At 44.7% G+C, this 23378-nt stretch overlaps 1 protein-coding gene across 2 annotated transcripts; it reads right to left on the reverse strand.

Annotated features, from left to right (window-relative positions):
- Positions 1 to 1301: 1301 nt before the first annotated feature.
- Positions 1302 to 22485, reverse strand: HMCES (5-hydroxymethylcytosine binding, ES cell specific). 2 transcript variants are annotated; one of them, XM_055344580.1, is made up of 7 exons: positions 22401 to 22485; positions 21661 to 21866; positions 12508 to 12651; positions 11739 to 11864; positions 6311 to 6489; positions 3368 to 3560; positions 1302 to 1937 (listed from the first exon to the last, which is right to left on the reverse strand). In XM_055344580.1, exons 2-7 carry the CDS (start codon positions 21841 to 21843, stop codon positions 1689 to 1691), a joined length of 1074 nt encoding a protein of 357 aa, XP_055200555.1. In that variant the 5' UTR covers positions 21844 to 21866; positions 22401 to 22485; the 3' UTR covers positions 1302 to 1688. The 2 variants fall into 2 exon arrangements, with proteins under 2 accessions (XP_055200555.1, XP_055200556.1); XM_055344581.1 differs by having other exon boundaries at positions 22343 to 22432.
- Positions 22486 to 23378: the final 893 nt, after the last annotated feature.

A 23378-nucleotide genomic window follows, 5' to 3' on the forward strand; every position in this document is an offset into this window, starting at 1 on the left:
AAGTAAAAACTGAATGAAAAGGATACACACCCCTGAGGACATGCTGTCCTTTCCTGTTACAGTGATTTACAACCCTGACAAACGGTAGAGACAGCAATGAAAAACAAAGGGAATTTCACTTTTGTTGCTTATTAAATTCGAAGCATTATGGCAACATAATCATAACAGTCAACCTTCTGGTAAGTTATCTGTATTTTTAAATCTCTTGGTAATACTAACAACTCAGTAAGCCCAAACAAACATGGAGGCCGCTGTGAAAAGGCTCCCACCTCCAGGGCTCAGGGAGCTGGGGCCCGACCCACCACAGCCCACCCCGCCCCTCGCGGGAAGGCGGGCGCTCCACAGAGGAATCCGGAGAGCAGGGAAGGAGACCCCGGGCTGGCCCCGCCCCCAGGCACCCTGGGAGGCGCGCCGCGCACTCCCATTAGCGAACAGCGCGAGAGCGCCCCTCTGATTGGTGGACACTGCGATCCTTGATTTGCATAGGGCTTCGGGCTCTCACCCTGCCCGCTGCGGGCTGCGTCTGCGCAGCCTGCTCCAGAGGAGCCCTGCCCCGCCCCCGCCAGCCTGTGCATCCCCTCTTCCCCGGAGCCCTGCTGAAACCTTCCCTTTTGGGTGCGGGTGTGGTTATTCCTATTCTGCCCGTACAGAGCAGGGCACGTAGGAAGTGCTCGCAGTCACCTAACAAGTAGTTACACGTCCGTCTGTTAACGGTGAAGCAGTGGCCTCTGCTTTCAGAGAACTAATGGGCAGGGTGCGGAGAGGACAACAGATAACCATTCCAAGTAAGGGTTCAGTGCCAAGGAGGAGCCTGCAAAAGCAAATCACAGGGGCTCTGGCCAGCGCCCTTGGCAGCCCAGGTCACCCTCTGTGTCCTGCTCTGCCCAGAGGCTGGGAATCTGGGTGGAGCTTAGTGGGCTGTGACTGGAGCTTCTCAGCCAGACCCTATGGTCCCTGTGGTCAGGACAGGGCCTTGACCTCTGTGTCCCATTCTCTGCCCAGCTTTGTGTTTAGCAACCACTCAGCTTGGTTTTTAGCTAAAGGATTCACAAAACTTCCAAGTATTAAGAGTGAACAGTGCCTCAACGAAGACACCCTCACCACACACACACACACACACACACACACACAGACACACACACACACACACTGAGCCTTTTTGCGGTTTCCAAAAAAGCAGCTTTGTCCACAAAAAGCCCCAGGGCTCCATATTTGTGACAAAATCCATTCCTGGGGACTGATGCCAGGAGAAAACAGTAAGATCCAGAACTTCCCCTGCCAGCAGCATTTTCTGAAATGTAGACAGTATCAAATATAATTTATTAAGAGAAAAATACAATGTTTTAAGAACTTAATTCCAAAAGGCTGACAGAACCCAAAAGCTGAGCAGAAAACAGCCTTCTGTGAGCAGTAACAGGTCAGGCTGAGAACCACACGGGGTCTAGCTTGGAGAGAAGGCTCCACCAGCCACACACCAGGTATAAAGGCCCCTATGAATTACTGATGGTGGGCGGTCCCTCCTCTGCCCAGGCTGCCATCTGCTCCACTGTGGGTTCCTAGTTGCAGCCAGGAAAGCTATCCACTCATGAATCCACAACTGTCAAGCAATACTGCTATCTCATCCCAAAGCAAATCCACACACATAATAAGCAACAAAATTGAGTACAGCGAATCACAGTCTTGGTCTCTCAAAGTCCCTGATACTGGCTGTGAGGCCGCTTGGCTACAGGCTCCTCTTCCTTCTCCTGCTTCAGCCATCGCTCCAGGAGTCCTGCACTTCCTCTCTTGGTGGGGAATGGGCTCTTTTGTAGGAACTGGCTGGACCACTGGGGCACATCTGACTCTGCCTTTTGGGGTGTTTTGGACTCTTCTTTTTTGGGTGACTTTGTGGCCAGCCACTTCATCATCTTCTGGCTACTACCACTTGCCTTGAGATCCTAGAAGAAAGAGGAAAATGCTCAAACCACCCAGCTTAAGCTTTTGGGAAAAGGCCAACTGCAAGGGAAGAAATTAGAGAAGAGGCATTAGGTACTGACCCAGCCTTGGAAGAGGTTACTGAGAGCCAGACTGGGCCCAGTGGTCAGGAGTGGGGAGAAGGGAGGAGCAACTGAGTATGCTCCAAGAAGTGCAAGGAGTAGGGAGTGGCTCTTACAGCAGGCCTCAGATGAACTGTGTGGGACCAGTCAGAAAAGAGCTGATGGGCAATCCAAATAGGTGTAGAGAAAGAAGCATTCTCAGGGAAGAGGGTATATTCAGTGTGCCCAGGCTAAGTGTGGGGATATCAAACTGGAGATGTATGGCTTCAAGCAGTCACCATGATTAAGGATTCAGCTAAGGCTGAACAGGCTGACCTGTTTTCCCACTGTGCAGCCTCTCCTCGACTGGCACTGCTTCCCCCCTCCAGCTCTTACACTTGCACCTCAACCCTAAACTGAAGGTTTTATATTCATTTAAATGCCACCTCTCCAGAATGAGAATTCTTCAGGGGTAAAGACCATGGCAGAAATGGGGCAGTATCTAGTACAAAATGAATGTGTATCATTACATTTTTAGAGACCTCTAGGGAATAGAGGGATCAGGATTGCAGGAGTTTGCAGAGAACTGAGACAAAAGAAAAAAGATGACACTGTGTATTGAAAACTTAGAAACTTTCAGAAAAATGAGGTGTAGTAGCTATTTTGTAATCATTGTCCTTAACACTTCTCAGGCATTCTAAGATGTCTATTCTTGAACACTCAGAGCCATGTCCTACTTAAGTCCTGGAAACAACTGCTATTCCCAAACCTTTGCTCTGGAGCTTTTGTTCCCACTGGAGGTCTCTGGCCTGTTCACCTCCCCTTCAGAATATAACTATTCTTTCCAATTCTGAAAAGTTAAAGTTCATGGCAAGAATGTTCTCAAATCCTCCTGAAAGAGTATAAGGATTGGAACTCCTCCAACTTGTAGCTGGGAAAACAAAGGTACAGAAAAGAGACAGAAAAAAATTCCACAGTTGTAGACAAAGATACAATTGCCGACAAGGGCTCCTTTGTCTTTCTTAAAATCACCCTCCAGATTAGTAGGAGTCCTCAAATTTGGCTTATCAGATTCGCTTAATGACACAGAAGCCCAAGCCCAGCCCTGAATACTGACTCAATAGGTCTAGATAGAGTCCAACATTTATATCTTGAAAGAGTTCTCCTGAGGAGTCTGAGTCATAGCCAGATTTGAGAATAGTGCTCTGCTCCATCTTACCATACATAAAGAAATGTGAGTCTTGGGTGGTTTAGATTAAAGCTAATTGTGAAAGGCCATATTCTAACTGAAAAAGCTATCCTGGCAGAAGACAGAAAGCTCAGAAAGGACTATCAGAGTCACAGGCCCTTACCTTTTTGACCAATAGGTTGACAGGAGCAAGACATTTAGGAGTGTTGTTTCGGGAGTTGTTCACCACGGAAGAGACTGGATGGAAGGTGATGTTCTCTGTGGGGTGGATTAACTTCAGAGCTTCCTGAGTTGAGACCTCACCAAAGTTAAGCCATTTAGAGACTTCTTCCTCTCCATCTAATATGGCAGGCATCCTAGCCAGTGAGGTAGAGACATTGGTTAGGAGGTAGAGAGAGGGTAGGGAGACAGAAGGAAGACTTGAGTCAGCACAAATCATCCTAAGGATAAACTTGTCCTCTTTTTACACCTCATGTGCTGATCTGAGGCCATGTGCTCCCTGACCACAACTAGATAGGGAACAACATTCAACCCTTGGGAGCTAGCTTACAAAGTTTATGGCAAAGACAGTGAATAGTGCTATGACAGGATCCAGTGCATCCCAGTGTACTAGCTAACCAACTGGTGAACATTCTGTGATGACTCAGATGCCTAAGATTAAAGGGAAATTAAAGGGAAAATTTGTCTATCAGTAATAATCTCTAGATTTACAGTAAGAAAGAGCTATTCACATAATCGTGAACTACCAGAAACTATGCCTCAGAAAGCAAGGATGCTGCCTAAGATGACTCCTGATATCTACCCATGGAAATGTTAGGAAAAGACCCTGTGTTTAGCTTCCAGTTTTATGTCCTAGACCAAGGGAAAGCATGCTGCACATTCACTGGTGGAACACTTGATTTTAGGAGATATATGCATAAACATCTATTTTAATAATTATTATAACTTCAACAAATCAAACGTCTACTTTCAAAAATACTTTAGAATTGGGACATCTGATCTGAGTGGCTGTTGGTTAAACGTCGACTCTCAATTTTGGCTCAGGTCATGATCTCAGGGTTGTGAGATGGAGACCCACGTCAGGCTCTGCACTCAGTGGGGAGTCAGCTTGAGATTCTCTTCCTCTGTCCCTCCCCCTTCTTGCTAGCTCCCTCTCTGAAATAAATAAATCTTAAAAAAAATTTAGTCTGTGAAATCCAGATGCATTTTCTGATGAATGGCATCTCTGCATTGTATTATAGTTTAACTGGAAGTAAATGGGAGCACTTAACTTTTCTTAACAGTGTATAAAATAATGTATTAAAAAAAATGAATGGGAATTTATTATTTTTTTAAAAGATCTTATTTATTTATTCATGAGAGACAGAGAGAGAGGCCAATGTGGGACTCAATCCTACGACCCCGGGATCACGACCTGAGCTGAAGGCAGACGCTCAACCACTGAGCCACCCAGGCATCCCAGAATTTATCGTAAATTAGTGAGAAATACAACCACTATATCATATGAAAGTATAATTTCACAATGAATACTTAGGACAAGGCTAAAATAGATAATCCTATCATGTGCAGCACTACATTCTTTTCAGCAAAACATCAAGTATCACTTCTGAGGGCACCTGGATCTGGCAAAACCTGTTAGTGATAGACAGTCAATTCTACTAATGTTTGTTTTTAAAATGTGATCTGTTCCAATGTGACTGACATATTAGAGAGCAATTTCAGCATAATGTAAATTTCTTGTTTACTTTAGTTTTGTCTGTGGGAAACGTGAGGTGAATAGACAGCTGCATCCAGTTGAATGGAACCTTGTAGGAACACACAGAAATACCTCAAATATTGACAGCTACTGCAGCTCACTGTATGTTATCTTCCAAAGTTATGTTTTGCTCTTATTTTGCATTTGTTGAATATATTCTCCCTATATTAAAAAAAAACCCTTCATCCAACATCTCAAATATGCCTAATAAGCTTTGTAGTTCAAAACATGCAAAGGAGTACGTGTAAGTAGAAAATTTTTTGACTACTGATGAGAAGCTTGAACTATTAGAGCGTCCTGAAAAAAAGAGAACGTGTGCTATCTCTTTAGCAGCAAACATAAACAAAAACCTGCAAGCTCTCACAAGTTTTATTTATACTTAAAGGCCTGGATGGCTTCGTGGTTTCAAACAGTGATTAAATTTCCAAAACTTTCAGTGTCAGGAGAAGACATTAGAATGGATGAAAATGCTGCTAAAGAATTTTCAGGGGGATCCCTGGGTGGCTCAGCGTTTAGCTCCTGCCTTTGGCCTGGGGCGTGATCCTGGAGTTTTGGGATTGAGTCCCACGTTGGGCTCCCAGCATGGAGCCTACTTCTCCCTCTGCCAGTGTCTCTGCACCCCCCACCCTCTCTATGTCTATCATGAATAAATAAATAAAATATTTAAAAAATAAAGAATTTTCAGCAGTTAATACAGAAGTTAATTGCACGAGGGGGCTATATACACTGGATTAAAAAGTTCAATTTTGATTAAATATGTATTTATTATAAACGCAGGCCCTGAAGAACAACATTTCTTTTTTTAACTCTGAGATCATGACCTGAGACTAAGGCAGACACTTAACTGAAATGAGCTACCCAGGCACCCCCTGAAGGAACATTTCAAAGGCAGAAAAACTTGCCCCAGGACTTAAGGCCGCAAAGATCCTACATTTTGCCTAATTTTCCCTCCACTTCACAATAGCTCATAAGTTACAACTACTCCGACACTCATTTTCCACAAGCAAATTCTGCAACTTTCTAAGGTAAAGTGCCATATTTAATGTAATATCTATGTAGATAACTGTGGAACTGTTAATAAATTCCTATTATTTTTTAATGTGTTCCTGATGAATTTTTAGGCATTGTCGTTTTAACCCATACTTTTCTCATATGTCCTTGGGTTTTCACTGTACAGTTTGGCATAGTGTGGGGACTTTTTTTTCATATTATAGCCAAACTCCACAAAGCAACTGCTACTCTAAATTTCTGCATACATAGAAACATTGAATCCAAAGCTACCCATCTAAAAGCAGAGGACAAATCCTCTTCTGAATGCTTTTGGACCTAGGTATTAGAACTGTAACTTGCCTAGGGTGAATGTCATTCAAGCTTTTGCAGGAATCTACTGTGATGATGGTGTAGGAATACAGGAGGTCTCCTTCTGGGGACTCCCAGCAGTCAAAGATCCCCGCCATTGTCAGCAGCCTCCAGTTGTCCCAGACTTTCTCCCAGTACTCAGAACTGTCCACAGCACCAATGCTACCTGACTGGAAAAAAATACATGGGCAGATTAGATACTCAGCAGCCCCCTCCTACACACAGGCTGGGTACTACCACAGACTTAACATAGCAATCATTTTAGAAGTACTTTAGCCCATGTGTTAGCTCCTCTTGATCCACTATTGCTAAAAGAAAGAGGTTTGATGGCAAGAACCCAGTGAAGCTATGGATTTATGGCTCCTTAATGCTTTCAGAATACAATCCAACATCATCAATGGGCATTCAGGCATTCCATGATCTGGCCCATCATTCCAGCTTTTACTATTTTTTTGGTCTTTAAAAAAATATATTTATTTATTTGACAGAGAGAAGAGAGTGTGAGCACAAGCAGGGAGAGCTGCAGCAGGAGAGGGAGAAGCAGATTCCCCACTGAGCCCGCCACAGGGCTCAATCCCAATCATGACCTGAGCTGAAGGCAGATACTTAACTGATTGAACCACCCAGGTGCCCTTTTAACAACAATTTTAATTTGAGCCAAACCCAGCTGTTTGTAAATAAAGCCCTTGTACAATTTCATGCCCTTGTATCTTGCCAGAGCAACTTCTTCTGCCCAAAATGTCCTGCCATTTCTCATCATGCCAGCTCCTACCTAACATTTAAGATTCAGTTCAAGACCTAGAACTTAGAAAGCTGGAAAGAGTACCCCCTCGGGATCCCTGGGTGGCGCAGCGGTTTGGCGCCTGCCTTTGGCCCAGGGCGCGATCCTGGAGACCAGGGATCGAGTCCCACATCAGGCTCCCGGTGCATGGAGCCTGCCTCTCCCTCTGCCTGTGTGTCTCTCTCTCTCTCTCTGTGACTATCATAAATAAAAAAAGAGTACCCCCTCTAACAATAAGAAAAAAGCTAGATAATCTACAAAAGTCATAACTTTCTTTCATTTTATTATTATTTTTTTTATTTATTTATGATAGTCACACACACACACACACAGAGAGAGAGAGAGAGAGAGAGAGAGAGAGAGAGAGGCAGAGACACAGGCAGAGGGAGAAGCAGGCTCCATGCACCGGGAGCCCGACGTGGGATTCGATCCCTGGTCTCCAGGATCGCGCCCTGGGCCAAAGGCAGGCGCCAAACCGCTGCGCCACCCAGGGATCCCTTTTTATTTTATTATTTTATTTTTTATGTTCAAGCCCCATATGGAGCCCAACACGGGGCTTGAATCTATGAACCTAAGATCCAGATCTGAGCTGCTATTAAGAGTTGGACACTTAACCAACTGAGCCACCTAGGGTGCCCAAAAATAGTAACTCCTTAAACTCATCAGAAAATAGGTCACTGGGCAACCAATTGGCATAAACTTTATGGAAAGAGAGGGGCTTCCAAGGGAAGATGAAACATAAGTACTGGCTTACTGGAGGCAACAGGAGGAAAGCAAGGCCTTCATTCAGGTAAAATTATCACCAAATTGCTAAAAACAGTGTATGGGCTAGCCTGAGAGTCCAGAACCCCTGGGAGCTGCAGACATTAGGGGAGTTTACATCAGTTTACAGAACTCTTCTCCATGAACCTCTCCAGCTGCTCACAAGAAAGACAGGGGCAGAGCAGGAAACCAGAGAAAGCCTTTCTTGCTGGTTCATGCCTAGAGGAGGGAGGCCTCACTCTCTTACACCAAGGAAAGGCATGAAGCCTCACCCAATCACTTCTCCTCTAAGGAGCAAAAGCCTTAAGGGGCCAGGGTATAGGTAATAAAGCCTGTTGCCCGTAAGATACAGGTAAGGCCCACTGAGTCTGGGGAAGGGTAGAAGATCCCTCCTACTCCCCTGGGGAAGCAGCAGGATTCCCGAGAAAGCCTGAGCCTGACACCAAGGGCCACAGATCTGTTGAGACTGAGGATGTATGAAGACAAGAAAGAACACTCTCCCACCTTTTAGATCAGCAAGTACCACATGAACAGCAACAGAAGCCTAATTCTGGGGAAGGGGCAAGAGCATAGAGATCCTCTCGAAAGCACAGGCTTAAAGGGAGGTACTATAGTTGAAGGAAGCAGGACTACTGAGAAAAACCCTCTGGAAGATTACTCTTACCCTGAACACAAAATGGCATGGAGAAATTTAAACCCTGTAGTGAATAAAGGTAATTTTTTTTTAAAGATTTTATTTATTTATTCATAGAGACAGACAGACAGAGAGAGAGAGAGAGGGGCAGGCAGAGACACAGGCAGAGGGAGAAGCAGGCACCATACAGAGAGCCTGACGTGGGACTCGATTCCAGGTCTCCAGGATCATGCCCTGGGCTGCAGGCGGCGCTAAAGCGCTGCACCACAGGGGCTGCCCGAATAAAGGTAATTGTAACAACAAAACCAGTTTAGCTCCTGATAAAATCGACTCAATCTCACACATTTATGGCCTATTAGAAGAATAAATGTATCCATTTCCAGATGTAATTATCTCAGTCTCTGGCAATCAAAAATTTTAAGACTGGGCAGCCCCAGTGGCGCAGCGGTTTAGTGCCACCTGCGGCCCGGGGTGTGATCCTGGAGACCCAGGATCCAGTCCCACATCGGGCTCCCTGCATGGACCCTGCTTCTCCCTCTGCCTGTGTCTCTGCTTCTCTGTCTCTGTGTCTCTCATGAAGAAATAAAACCTTAAAAAAAAAAAAAAAAAAAAAGGACTGGAAAAATTCTAGTCATTATTTAAAAAACAAAAAAACCACACACACACAAAAAATACCAAAACCAAAAGCAGATGCTCAATCACTGAGCCACCCAGGCATCCCCACTACTATATAGTTTTTAAAATTAATGAATTAATTAATTCATGAGACACACAGAGAGAGAGAGAGAGAGACAGACAGACAGACAAGAGAAGCAGGTTCCATGCAGGGAGCCTGATGTGGGACTCGATCCCAGGACCGCAGGATCATGCCCTGAGTCAAAGGCAGGTGCTCAATTGCTGAGCTACCCAGGCATCCCCACTATACAGTTTAAAAGGGTGAATTTTATGATATGTAACTTACTTCTCATAAAGAAAATTATGATGATTAAAAAAATGAACTAGATAGTTTCTTGGACAAAAATAGAATTCATTACCAATAGGCCTGAACTACAAGAAGTATTAAAGGAGTTCTTTAGACTGAAGGAATAGGATACCAGATAGAAACTTGGATCTACCCAAAAAAGTAAAGATCCATGGAAATGGCTAAAAATTAAGGTAAATGTAATACTTATTTTTTATCACTATAAAATAATTGTCTAAAGCAAAATAGTAGCAATGTATTGTGAGTTTATAGCATATGAAAAAGTAAACTGTATGACAATATACCAAAAGATAGGATTCAGAAATGCACTATTATAAAATTCTTACACTATTCAAGAAGCAGTTTATTCTCTGCAGACTTTTTTTGAAAGATTTTATTTATTTATTCATGAGAGAGAGAGGCAGAGACAATGTTCAATGGGCTGAAGGCGGCGCTAAACCACTAAGCCACTGGGGCTGTCCTCAGATACATTCTGATAGGTAAGAAAAACTGGACAGAATTGAGAAAGTGCCATCCTACTTAATCCACACAAGTGCCTAACAGTCTCTCAAGAAGAGTGCCAGAGGGAAAGACTCTGAAAAGATATATAATTCCTAAAAACAGAAAAGCTAAGCACTAGAATCCTGGAGTGGTGCCCTCAAGAAAGAAGCCACAGAATTCCGACTTACTGCTAATTTATTTATTTACTTAAATATTTTATTATTATTTTTTAAAGTAGGCTCCATCCTGGTGATCAAGTCTCAGATCAAGACTGAGCTGAGAGCAAGTGACTAAGCCACGAAGCACACCTAAAGGATTTTATTTTTAAGTAATCTCTGCACTTAAAGTAGGGCTCGAACTTACAACCCTGAGATCAAGAGTCACATGCTCCCTTGACTAAGCCAGCCAGAGGCCACCAATAATTCCCAATTTTTAAAAAATTTAAATTCAATTAGCCAACATATAGTACATCATTAGTTTCAGATGCAGAGTTCAGTAATTCACCAGTTGCATATAACACCCAGTGCTCGGGATGCTTGCGTGGCTCAGCAGTTGAGCAGCTGCCTTCCGCTCAGGTCATGATGCTGGAGTCTGGGATCGATTCCTGCATTGGATTCCTTGCGGGGAGCCTGCTTCTCCCTCTGCTTATGTCTCTGTCTCTCTTTCTCTGTATCTCTTTCATGAATAAATAAATAAATCTTAAAAACAAAACAAAACAAAACCACACCCAGTGCTCATCACATCATGTGCCCTCCTTAATGCCCATGGCCCAGTTACCCCATCCCCCCACCCACAATAATTCCCAATTTTAACAAAGCAAACTAGTGAGAATGCAAAGGCTTTAGCAACACCAAAGCAACAAATGTGATTAAAATGAAAACATGATACTGGTATGTCTGATTTGTTTTTAATTTCCTTATAATGGGGGTCCCTGGGTGGCTGAGTTGGTCAAGCAGCCGCCTTCAGCTTGGGTCATGATCTTGGGGTCCTGGGATTGAGCCCCACATTGGGCTCCCTGCTTAGTGGGGAGTCTGCTTCTCCTTTTCTCCTTCTGCTGCTCCCTCTGCTTGTGCTCTCTCACTTGTATTCTCTCTTAAATAAATAAAATCTTTAAAAAACCTTTTCCTTAAAATGTTATGTGAACAGCCTAATTTTTTTGTCTTAAAATGGGAGTTCTATGAGGGAAATGCTAAATATAATCACCATGTGACCTAGCAAATCTACCTCTAGGCATAAACCCAAGAGAAATTATAACATATATTCATATGAAAACTTGTACATGAATGTCCACGTAGCAATATTTGTAAGAGTCAAAAGTAGAAACAACTGGTGAATGAATAAACAAAACGTGGCCTATCCATATAATGGACGAGCAATAAATGAGCAATGAAGCAGTGACATGGATCAACACTGAAAACATTATACTGAGTAAAAGAAGCCAGATACAAAAGACTATATATTGTAGAAGTCTAAATATATTAAATGTCCAATATAGGCAAATCTACAGAGACCAAAAGATTAGTGGCTGTCAGGGCTGGGGAGAATACAGCATGGACACTGACAGTTAAAGGACATGGGGTTTCTTTCTGGGGTGATGAAAATGTAAAATTAGCAGCGATGGTTGCACAACTCTGAATATACTAAAAAATCACTGACTTGCATACTTTAAAAAGGTGAATTTTATGGTGAATTATACCTCAATAAAGCAGTTATTTGAAAAGAAATTCTATGAAGAAAGAAACAAAGTGTGCCTCTTTGGATTAGCTACTATTGACAATACCTTTTCTGTTTTGGCTTGGGGGAAGTAGATGAAGTATGGCTGTCTTTCACTAGTAACCTGACATCGCTGCCACTCGTAGAATCCATCTGCTAAAACAACACAGCGTCTTCCCTTTCCAAGAGGAACCTGAGGGAAAATGTGAGCAAAATACAGTTTTAGTGAGAGAATGTCATGGGCTTGAGTTGAAATCTCAGGTCCACCAATGTAGGACCTTAGGGCAGTTATTTCTGTCCCTCACTTTTCCTATGCATAAAGTCACCATTCACACAGCTTTTGAAAAGATTAAATAATGTACTACAGCCTCAGCTGCACTTAATTTTAATGCATGAGGGGTGCCTGGGTGGCTCAGTGGTTGAGTGTCTGCCTTAGGCTCAGGTCATGATCCCGGGGTCCTGGGATTGAGTCCCGCATCAGGCTCCCTGCAAGGGAGGCTGCTTCTCTGCTTCTCTGTCATAAATGGATAAATAAAACCTTAAAAAAAAAGTAAGTGCATGAGAACCTCCAAATGAAAGCTGTCTACCTGGGGGGAGAGGAAACTGTCTAGCTGGACCCATTCAACCTACAGAGGATGAGAAGAAATAATAGTTTTGTTTCAAACCATTAAGTTTTGGGATGACTTACACAGTAATATATATAATAGCACTCAACATTATTAGCAACTGGGAACACACTTTCCAGGAGAATCTTATTTCTTGGGTATATAAGGCATTAATAGCTCTGTTGGAAGAAAGAACAGAATATGCGCATTTTCCATAGACCTGTGACCTACCTTAAAGGAACGTTTCTCCATCATGGTATCACTACGACAGTTGGTAATGTTGAATGGCAGTTTGGAAGGATCACTCTCTTTGAACCATGATGGGACCAATCCCCACCTCATGGGAGCAATGATACGCTCAGATGAATCTGCACCCTGCCATGAGAAAAGATAAGATCCAGTGAGGAGATCATAATGAAATTTAGAAAACCAATGGCTCAGCGGTTGAGTGTCTGCCTTCACTTCAGGGTGTGATCCCAGAGTTCCAGGATTGAGTCCCACATCGGGCTCCCCACAAAGAGCCTGCTTCTCCCTCTTCCTGGGTCTCTACCTCTGTCTCTCATGAACAAATAAATAAAATCTTAAAAAAAAAAAAACCATAAAAACAAATGTAATGGGGAATCCCTGGGTGGCTCAACGGTTTGGCGCCTGCCTTTGGCCTGGGATGCGATCCTGGAGTCCCGGGATCAAGTCTCACGTCGGGCTCCTGCATGGAGCCTGCTTCTCCCTCTGTCTGTGTCTCTGCCTCTCTCTATGTCTATCATGAATAAATAAATAAATCTTAAAAAAAAAAAACAAACAAATGTAGCACATGCATTATATTACTATTAGCATAAAAATACAAAAAATACAGAGATTATTAAAAGGGAAAGATTCGATTTGAAAACAATTTTAATGATTTATCACAATGTGAGTAACTTAAGTTCTTCAGCATTTATTAGAATGTAAGACATACTACTTGGGTAGGGTGGGACACAGTTTAGTTTCTGGGGCGCCTAGGTGGCTCAGTTAAGCGTCTGCCTTTGGCTCAAGTCATGATCCCAGGGGCCTGGGATGGAGCCCTGTATCAGGCTCTCTGCTCAGTGGGGCATCTGTTTCTCCCTCTCTCTCTGACCCTCCCCCATGCTCATTCTCATTCTCTCTCAAATAAATAAAATCTTTAAAAACACAAAAAACTCTTCAAAGAAGTTTATTTTTTTTTTAAGAGACATACAGAGAGAAGCAGAGACATAAGCAGAGGGAGAAGCAGGCTCCCTGTGAGGAACTTCATGAGGGACTCGATCCCAGGACCTGAGCCAAAGGTAGACAGACACTCAACCACTGAGCCACCCAGGTGCCCAAAGAAGTTTAGTCTCTGTAAATGTTTACTTAGTGCCTCTTATGAGAGTCATAGTACTAGGCCTAGCAGTATGTGGTCCCAGCTCTCAAGAACTACATATCACAGACAATGATAATACAATAAGGTAAATGCTATGATCTAGGGATACACAGGGTGCTGTGGGGCAAATGAAGGAGTGCTTAACCTCAAAAGGATTGCGCTATAACATATAAAGCCACAAAGACAAAAATATTAAAACATGGGAGTGGCAGCAAAGGAGTTCAATGGAGAGTGATCTGTAAGAGATGGAATGGAGAAGTATCAACTCCTCAGAAGGGACAGAAATGACATGGGTGGGGTGGTGTGGTTCTTAAATCAGATCCCACAAGAGGTACAGAATTACACTGAGTGTGGAGCCTCTTAAAAAAAATAAAAACATTAAAAAAATTTATTCATTCATGAGAGACACAGAGACAGGCAGAGACACACAGGCAGAGAGAAAAGCAGGCTCCATGCAGGAAGCCTGATGTGGGACTCGAACCCGGGCCAAGCTGAAGGCAGATGCTCAACTGCTGAGCCACCCAGGCATCCCAAAATAAAAATCTTTAAAAAAAAAAAAGATTTCAGAAAGAAAGAAAGTGTGCAAGTGTGGGGAGGACATAGGGAGAGGGAATCCTCAAGCAGACTCCCCACCGAGCATGGAGTCCAATGCAGGGCTCGATCCCAGGACCAAGATCATGACCCGAGCTGAAATCAAGTCGGTTGCTTAACTAACTGAACCACCCAGGTGCTCCTAAATAAAATCTTTAAAAATAAAATGAAACAAAGCAAAAACAACAAACAATGTTGGGCTTTCAGTTTCTAAGGGGTTGCCCCAGGTAAAAACATTACTACTTTTTCACTGCTGGAGAAGCAACATGCCTGGTGTATCCTCTCACAGAAAGAAGGGAAGATAAGGAAGCCTGTGCATGGATTTTTTTTTCCAGATTCCTACTGGTGTTTCTCCCTTACTGATTCTATTATGTATTTTTTCACTGTAATAAACCTTAGCCATTATATGCCTTGTATGCTGAATCCTTCCTAACGAATCTCCAAATGTGAGGGTACACTTGGCCTCCGACACATCCTTGTCTAACTTTTTTGGGCGGTAATTGGCCCCTTGAGAATCTGATGAAACCTACAGATTATAATATCTGTTTGCATGCACAATTTTTTTTTTTTAGATTTTATTTATTTATTCATGAGAGACACAGAGACACAGAGGGAGAAGCAGACTCCCTGGAAGGAGCCTGATGTGGGACTTGATCCCAGATCCCGGGATCACACCCTGGGCCAAAGGTAGATGCCCAATTGCTAAGCCACCCAGGCGTCCCCCCCTCCCCCGCCCGCTATTCTGTATGTGTACACTATGGGTCGGAAGACACCATGAGCAGAGAGCACATTCTGGGTGCTATCATAATGGTTTAGGGATAAAGATACGGTGGGTCTCATGATGGTAGTAGAATAAAAAACAACAAAAGACATACTAAAAATAAAATTGTGAATGTAAATGTAAAAGAAAACAAGACTGTTTAAATTTTCAAGCCTAGATGACTGAGCTAAAGAGGAAAGTCTGAAGAGGGGCATGATTTGGGGAAAGGTCAGGTGTTGAATTTCAAATGATAACTGGAAGTCTGGAGCAGTTTAAAGAGATGGTTGCAAAATCTTTGATACTCCTCTCATTGACAGGTGAAGGTGAATGTTCCCTCCCCCTGAATCTGGATGGGCCTGTGATTCACTTGTAACCAACATAATGTGGCACAAGTGACACTATATGATTTCTAAGACTAGGTCAGAAAATGTGTGTCAACTTCTTCCTTGCTTATGGAGACATTGCTTCTGAAGCTCTGAGCTGCCAAAGAAGAAATCCAGCCCCCCCTAGAGACTGTCATTCTGCAAGGAAGCCCAGGCTGCATTGTGGATGGCCACCGACTAGCTAGAATTACTAAACCAAACCAAGCTCGGACTTGCATCCCGCATTTACTCATAAGGCTCAGGAGCCCAAAGGGTAAATAGTTGGTTGATGCTTGAGAAAGGGCTTGAGCAATGGTTTCTGGAGCTCGCTTATACGTGATCGCCCACATAATACAATTGATATAATGTGTTCTAGCCTGGTGGTAAAGTTAAATAGGGGTCTGTGCTATTCTTACTGGTCTGTTAATCATATCTATTGTCCTTTTGAAAATGTATGTACCTAGAATAGCATGTTTATCTATTAACTAGGACCCTCCTGTGTCAGTAGGGTCTGTCATGCATGTAGGTATTCCTTTATCTTTGTTCTGCTTGTGCTATATAATATTGTAAGAACCTTGAATAAAGTTGACACTGCTTGGACATCATCCACTGTGTCCCTCCTGTCCCCATCTCTTTACTTTTTTTTTATTTTCCTCATCCCCTTACCCTCAGGACCCTGATCGTGTTGCCGCAGAGTGCGCAACACTGCATGGAGAGGACACATGTAAATGTTCTGGTCAACAGCCTCAACTGATAACCAATGTCAACTGCCAGATAAATGAGTGAAAATGCTTCTAGATCAGAGGTTAGCAAATTTTTCTGTAAAGGCCAGATATTAAGTATTGAAGATTTTGGAGGCCCTGTTGCAATTATAATATAACTATTGTTACAGGGACAAAGCAGCCATAGATAACAGATAAATGAATGATGTTGTTGTGTTCCATAATATTTTATTTATGTAATAGTCAGAGGGCCCTAGTTTTCGGATTCCTGCTCTAGATGATTCTAACCTCAAATGCCAGGCCTTCTCAGCTGACTAAGACTTCAGGGAAGAGACAAACCATATCTGTAATGCCCTGTCCTCATCCCTCACTGGTGAACAAACGTAACAAAAGTCCTTTAAAGTCAGTTGAATAAAATCCAAGTACAGGTGTTTATTATGTCCAAGAAACATTTAGAAATATGGAATTAAAACTTAGGAGAGGGACACCTGGGGGGCTCTGCATGGAGACTGACTCTTTCTATGTCTCTCGTGAATAAATAAATAAAATCTTACACAAACTTAGGAAAGAGGCGGCATGGTACAAAGAATGGGTCAGCAAACTTTCTCTGTGAAAGGCAGATAGTAAATATTTTTGGCTTTGTGAATCCATAGTTTCTGTTGCAATGACTCAAGCAACTCAACTCTACTACCACTGGTATGATGAAAGCAAAGAATGAAGGAGCATAGCTGTGTTCTAATAAAACTTTATTTACAAAAACAGGCAATGGGCTAGATTTGATCTGAGGACCAGTTTGCCAACTGCTGGTATAGAGCAAAGAATAAGGCCTTTGCAAGAAGATCCTTGTTCAAAAATCCTGTCTCTGCTACTTATGAGATTGGACTAGTCTGAACTCCCTGGACCTTCAAATGTCCTTATTGAAAAGTAAAAGTAAAAGTCACCTTATAATAAAAGTAAAGTGAACAATACCTACCTTGCAGGATCATTTAAATGCATGACATGAAATACACAAATTATAGTTCAATATTTTTCTAAGGTTAGAATTAAACAGTAAAATTTTTCTACGTGAAGGTGATTGTTAAAGCCATGAGGATAAAGTTTCTTAGAAAGTACATCAGGGTGTCTGGGTGGCTCAGTTGGTTAAGTGTCCAACTTTTGATTTTGGCTCAGGTCATGATCTCAGTGTTGTGAGATTGAGCCCAGCATAGGGCTTGGTGCTCAGTGGGGAGTCTGCTTGAGATTCTCTCTCTCAGATTGATAAATCAATCTTTTTTAAGATTTTATTTATTCATGAGACACACAAAGAGAGAGAGGCAGAGACACAGGCAGAGGGAGAAGCAGGCCCCATGCACCGGGAGTTCGATGTGGGATTCGATCCCAGGTCTCCAGGATCGCGCCCTGGGCCAAAGGCATGGGCCAAACCGCTGCGCCACTCAGGGATCACTCTTTTTTTTTTTTTTTTTAAGGACACTATTTGCAGCAAATAATATGGAAGTAAGTGGAGATGGGGTGGTAGTGAGCAGGTTTCTTTTATTTAGGGTGAGGATGAATATTCAGAAAGTGGAGCTTTGTCATTGCATGTAAAAGTGGGCATAAGGTTGCACAGATGTACTTTGTTTTTGTTTCTTTTTTTATTTTATTTATTTATGATAGTCACAGAGAGAGAGAGAGAGAGAGAGAGAGAGAGAGGCAGAGACACAGGCAGAGGGAGAAGCAGGCTCCATGCACCGGGAGCCTGACATGGGATTCGATCCCGGGTCTCCAGGATTGTGCCCTGGGCCAAAGGCAGGCGCTAAACCGCTGCGCCACCCAGGGAAACATGCCTATAATGTATCTGATGTTACGTTAATGAACTTAACAGTTCATTAACTGTTAAGAGACTGGCAGAGACTTTAACATAATGAAGCAGACCAGGGGATCATGACCTGAGAGGATGGCAGATGCTTCTCCCTCTGCCCTTCCCTGCACTTGTGGGCACTTGGGTGTGCTCTACGAAATAAATCGATCTCAAAAAAACAAACCCCAAACCAAGAAAAACCGCTTTTGTGAATCCTTTGAGAATCAAACGTGTGAAGCAGAAGAGCCCCCTACCCAAAGGATAAATGAGATAACATTATACCATAGTGATCTAAATGATCTCTCATCAGGAATTTACAAGACAATAATACTCTAAATTTGAAGTTCTCAACATGCCCTTTTATTTTTTTTTTTTAAGATTTTGTTTATTTATTTGAGAGAGAGAGAGCACGAGCTGAAGAGGCAGTTGCAGGCTCCTCACTGAGCAGAGAGCCTGATGTGGGGCTCGATCCCAGGACCCCAGGATCATGACTGGAGCCAAAGGCAGACGGTTAACCAACTGAGCCACCTATGTACCCCTTAACATGCAATTTTGACAATCCGCCCCCACCATCAAGATCTAGTGGGGAGAAAGGAGGCATCTGGTGGGTGAAGGCCAGGAATGCTGCTAAACATTCTGCAATGCACAGGACAGCATCCCATCCAAAATGTCAATAATGCCAAGGTTGATAAATCGTATCTTAAAATCCCACTGTTGAAAAAAAAAAAAAAATCCCACCGTTCACCTTTAATGTTAGTGTGTTCACTGGACAGTTATAAGCCAAACCCAAACATGAGGCTTCCCCCTACTGGGAACAATAAATAGAAAGTAGCTGAGAAGCCACAATATTGAAAATATTGCTCAATATTAGTCATCTTTTCCTCTACCCTTTTGGACTTGTGTAGAGCTGGGGTAAATAAATGAAAGAGGAAGTAATTTGCAAACCAGTGGTTTTAAACGCAAATGTTGCAATCTATACACATGTGCCGGCCACTGATGATATGGATTAACAGAGACCTGAAATGATTCTAATTTTGTTTTATAATTTATAGGTTTCAGACAAATGGAATATCATATATTTAACAAAATTAGGGAACTCCAGCAATCTTAAAATTTATTAGAGATGTGGAGTCAAAAAACACTGCATCAGTAAATTCATAACACTGATGGAAAGGAGAGGGGGCTATGTTTACTAGGGGCTCTACCTTCTCCATTTCTAGCTCTAGAAGCATCCACTGGAGTGGAGAAAGTGGTCTGGACCTCAGTCCCAGCTCTGTCCCCTCACTTACTGGGTAACCTAAGATAAGTCACAATCTCCCTACGTTTCTATCTTTATATCTGTTAAACAATTTTTTCTTTTTTTTTTTAAATTTTTATTTATTTATGATAGTCACATAGAATGAGAGAGAGAGAGAGGCAGAGACACAGGCAGAGGGAGAAGCAGGCTCCATGCACCGGGAGCCCGACGTGGGATTCGATCCCGGGTCTCCAGGATCGCGCCCTGGGCCAAAGGCAGGCGCCAAACCGCTGCGCCACCCAGGGATCCCTAAACAATTTTTTCTTCTAGCTAACGTGCATTCTATAATTCTACAAACGTGATATACAAAGAAGCAAGGCCAAAAAAGGCACATACATTTAATCTGTCTTCACTTCAAATTAGGCCTTCCTTTATTTTTATTTTTTTAAAAGATTCTATTCATGAGAGAGACAGAGAGAGGCAGAGACATAGGCAGAGGGAGAAGCAGGCTCCATGCAGGGAGCCTGATGAGGGACTCCATCCTGGGACTTCAGGACCACGCCCTGGGCCGAAGACAGGTGCTAAACCAAGGAGCTACCCAGGGATCCCCTAGGCCTTCCTTTATTTTATTTTTATTTTTATTTAAGATTTTATTTATTTATTCATGAGAGACACAGAGAGGCAGAGACACACACAGGCAGAGGGAGAAGCAGGCTCCATGCAGGGAGCCTGATGTGGGACTCGATCCCAGCCAGGACTCCAGGATCACGCCCTGGGCCAAAGGCAGGTGTTAAACCGCTGAGCCACCCAAGGATCCCTAGGCATTCCTTTATTTTTATTTTTTTTTAAATTTTTATTTATTTATGATAGTCACAGAGAGAGAGAGAGAGAGAGAGAGAGAGAGAGAGAGAGAGAGAGAGAGGCAGAGACACAGGCAGAGGGAGAAGCAGGCTCCATGCACCGGAAGCCCGATGTGGGATTCGATCCCGGGTCTCCAGGATCGCGCCCTGGGCCAAAGGCAGGCGCCAAACCGCTGCGCCACCCAGGGATCCCTAGGCCTTCCTTTAAAACATGTTTTATTCTTTCCTTTCTCAGTTAAGGTTCCCCATGATATTTATTTTTTATATTTTTAAAATACTTTTTTTTTATTTTTAAAATACTTTATTTATTCCTGAGAGACACAGAAAGAGGCAGAGACATAAGCAAAGGGAGAAGCAGGCTCCCCGACTTGATCCCAAGATCACGACATGAGCTGAGGGCAGAAGCTCAACCACTGGGCCACCCAGGTGCCCCTCCCCATGATATTTAATTTTGATTTGTCTCATTAAAAAAAAAAGTTTTTTTAGTTTCAATAGGGAAGGATTGCACCCAATAAAAATAGCTCAAGAATAAACTATTTCATATATATGGCTTCATTCAACCAAAAAGATCAATGTTATTTGGTATGCTTATTCCAAATAATATAGAAATGAATCCTATCACAAGAATTCTGACAAGTAGCAGGGGTATAACTGACTTTATAAAGTGATTTAAGCATTATGGATCAAACAATAAAAATCCAGGATGGAAACAATCATGATTTTTTATCCCTATAAAGGCCGCTTAAAATGCTTAAGACATGGAGGGGCCCCTGGGTAGTGGAGCCAGGTAGTGGATCTGACTCTTGGTTTCTGTTGAGGTCTTGATCTCAGGGTTCTGGAATGGAACCTGGGGACCAACTCTGTGCCCTGTGTGGAGTTTGCTCGGGATTCTCTCTCTCTCTCTCTCTCTTCATCTCCCTAACCCCTCTCCCTCTGCCCCTCTGTTCCTGTTGTCTCTTTAAAATAAATAAAATCTTGAGTAAAATAAAATGCTTAAGGCATGGAGAAACCATTGATTTCTGGAATTAAGCATTTTATTTACCGCACTGGTGCCCACCTGCATACACATACACCCACACACACATTCAGAAGATAAAGAACCAAAACAGGATTTTGAATTATTGGGCATGCCAACACTACAGAGGTAAGTACTATAGAAACAATGAGTGCAATTAAACCTCAGATACCCAAACCATCCACATCGGTTCCTAGCTTCAGTAAAAGACAAAACGACTGAAAACATAAGCAGAAAAAAAAATCACCAGAGGTGTTTCAGATTAGCTCATCTTAATCCTGCTCTAGCCTAGAGATTCTGGGTCAGCTGGGCCTGTAAGGGGCATGGAAGTCTTTTTTTTTTTTTTTTAAATACTCAAAAGACTGATAATCAGTTAAGGTTTCAAAGATGTGGTCTTAAAAAACGTATTCTAATCCCTTTGCACGCATTACGACTAGCCCTCAACTGAGCCTGAGGAACACGGCGCCATCTTCCAAGCTGAGCAAACACGGATGACGCTTCTCCTTTGCACCGGGGGCGGGGGGTGGGGGGTGGAGACCAGAGCCCGCGAGCCGAGGCGGAGCGCTCGCCACAGCATCCCCCGCCGAGCCGGAAGCGGGCGGGCTCACACAGCGGCGGTTACCTTCTCCAAGTGCAGTCGTGACAGGAGCACTGGGCTGCTGGACTGCGGGCTCTTGTTGTACGACGGGCAGTACTTGTCGGGGTCCTTCCACTCGGGGAGCCGCTGCCGGCCCTGCCGGTCCCGGTAGGCACACGCTCGGGCCAGCACGTCCTTAGGCAGGTGGCAGGAGGTGCGCCCGCACATGCTCGCGCGCGGCCCGGCGCGGCCTGCAGACCCGAGCACAGCGGGGACGGTCACCGCCCCGATCCCCCGCGGGGCCCCCTCCGCGGCCCGGCACAGCCTCGCCAGGCCCGGACGCACGGCGGGGAGGCGGCGCGCCCGGAGACGCCGGGGGGCGGTCTGCGGTCACGCCAGGAGCCGCACGCCCCGGCTCCGCGGGACCCTTTCCGGCCTCGGCGTCCCGGCCCCACTCCCCTCCTCCCTGCAGACTCTCCCCTCCGGGCTCCACCGCCGAGACAGGGCACGGCGGGAGGGGGGGGGCTCCCGCCCCAACCTCTGGGACTGCAGCCGCCGCCGCCGCCCGGGGTCCCGCCTTGCCGGCGCAAACTCCACCTGCTCCTCTCCGGCTCGCCTCCTGTCCTCCGCGGCCCGGCCGCCCGCCCCGCCTCCCCTCCCCTCCCGTCCTCCGCGGCCCGCCCGCCTCACCTCACCTCCCGTCCACCGCGGCCCCGCCTGACCTCACCTCCAGTCCCCTCAGCTCGCTCCACGTCCACCTCGGCCGGGTTGCCCGACCGCCTTACCTCGCCCGCCTCACGTCCACCTCCGCCCAACCGCAGGCAACGCTCTCCTGCCGCAAGCTCTCAGTACAATGCCGGCCGGCGATCCGGCGCCAGCCCCGGCCCCGCCCCCAGCGCGGCCGGCCCCGCCCCCGAGGGGCAGCAGGTTCCCGCAGGTTCCCGCAGCGCCCCGTGCCCGCGCTGCAATCTGAATCTTCTTAAAGTACCCCAGGAGGAGGCTACGGCTGGCTTTGGAGGCTGCCGGCTCCCTCCATCTTGGCCCGGCCCCCTGCGAGGTTAAGCCCCGCTTCCCCGGCTCCCCGGCCGGGCCGCAGGAATGGGCTGGCCGAGACCTCCGGTGCGTCCCAGGGAGTGAGGTACCCGTCTGCACAGAGGGAGCCAGAAGTAGTGCACCGGATCCTCGTGGGGATAACAGGAAACCTTCTCTTTACGTCGCAGTGAGGCTAACTGCCTCAATTTTGAGGCAAAAATTGAGAAACCATCAGGAAAACTTCATACTTCACTCTCATACTTCAGTGGGCACCAGAATGCAATTTTCCAGGAAAATTCCCTTCCTTCCCTTCCTAACCCTAAAACTGAATTTTTAAGGGTGAGACCTAGATTTTTTAAAAACAGGCCTTGCAGGTGTATTTCGGGCATGAAATTAGCAAAGCTACTTGGCTTGAGTTTAACAGAAGTTGAGGTGGCCTCTGAGCCTGCTCCCTTGGGACATAAACCAAGGCTTTCTGGTCTTCAGCCAACAGAGTGCTCTCCTTAGAGAGGGGGCTGTTCTTCCCCTGTGTGTTCACAGAATTGGGCTGAATTGGGAGCAGACAAACCCCAGTGCGCATGTTAGAGAACACCCAAATCATCCATCCAAACCCTCTGAGGGCCCCATTCATAACCTAGAGAGGGAGCAATGGTCAGGATAGCAAGAACAGGTGCAACCTCAGTGCCTGCTGTCATCTTCTCCACAAATCTGCGCTGCTCCTGTTCCTGGGG

Source organism: Nyctereutes procyonoides, unplaced genomic scaffold (genome assembly GCF_905146905.1).
Source record: "Nyctereutes procyonoides isolate TBG_1078 unplaced genomic scaffold, NYPRO_anot_genome, whole genome shotgun sequence".
Taxonomy (NCBI): Eukaryota; Metazoa; Chordata; class Mammalia; order Carnivora; family Canidae; genus Nyctereutes; species Nyctereutes procyonoides.

What these genes read in the sequence shown, in the direction of transcription:
- HMCES (XM_055344580.1), bottom strand. Translation starts at nt 21,843, where the DNA reads ATGTGCGGGCGCACCTCCTGCCACCTGCCTAAGGACGTGCTGGCCCGA. An exon ending in TGGAGAAACGTTCCTTTAAG is followed by an intron (nt 11,865 to 12,507) that starts GTAGGTCACAGG and finishes ATTTTCCCTCAG; the next exon opens with GTTCCTCTTGGAAAGGGAAG. An exon ending in TCAACCTATTGGTCAAAAAG is followed by an intron (nt 1,938 to 3,367) that starts GTAAGGGCCTGT and finishes TCTTTCTTCTAG; the next exon opens with GATCTCAAGGCAAGTGGTAG.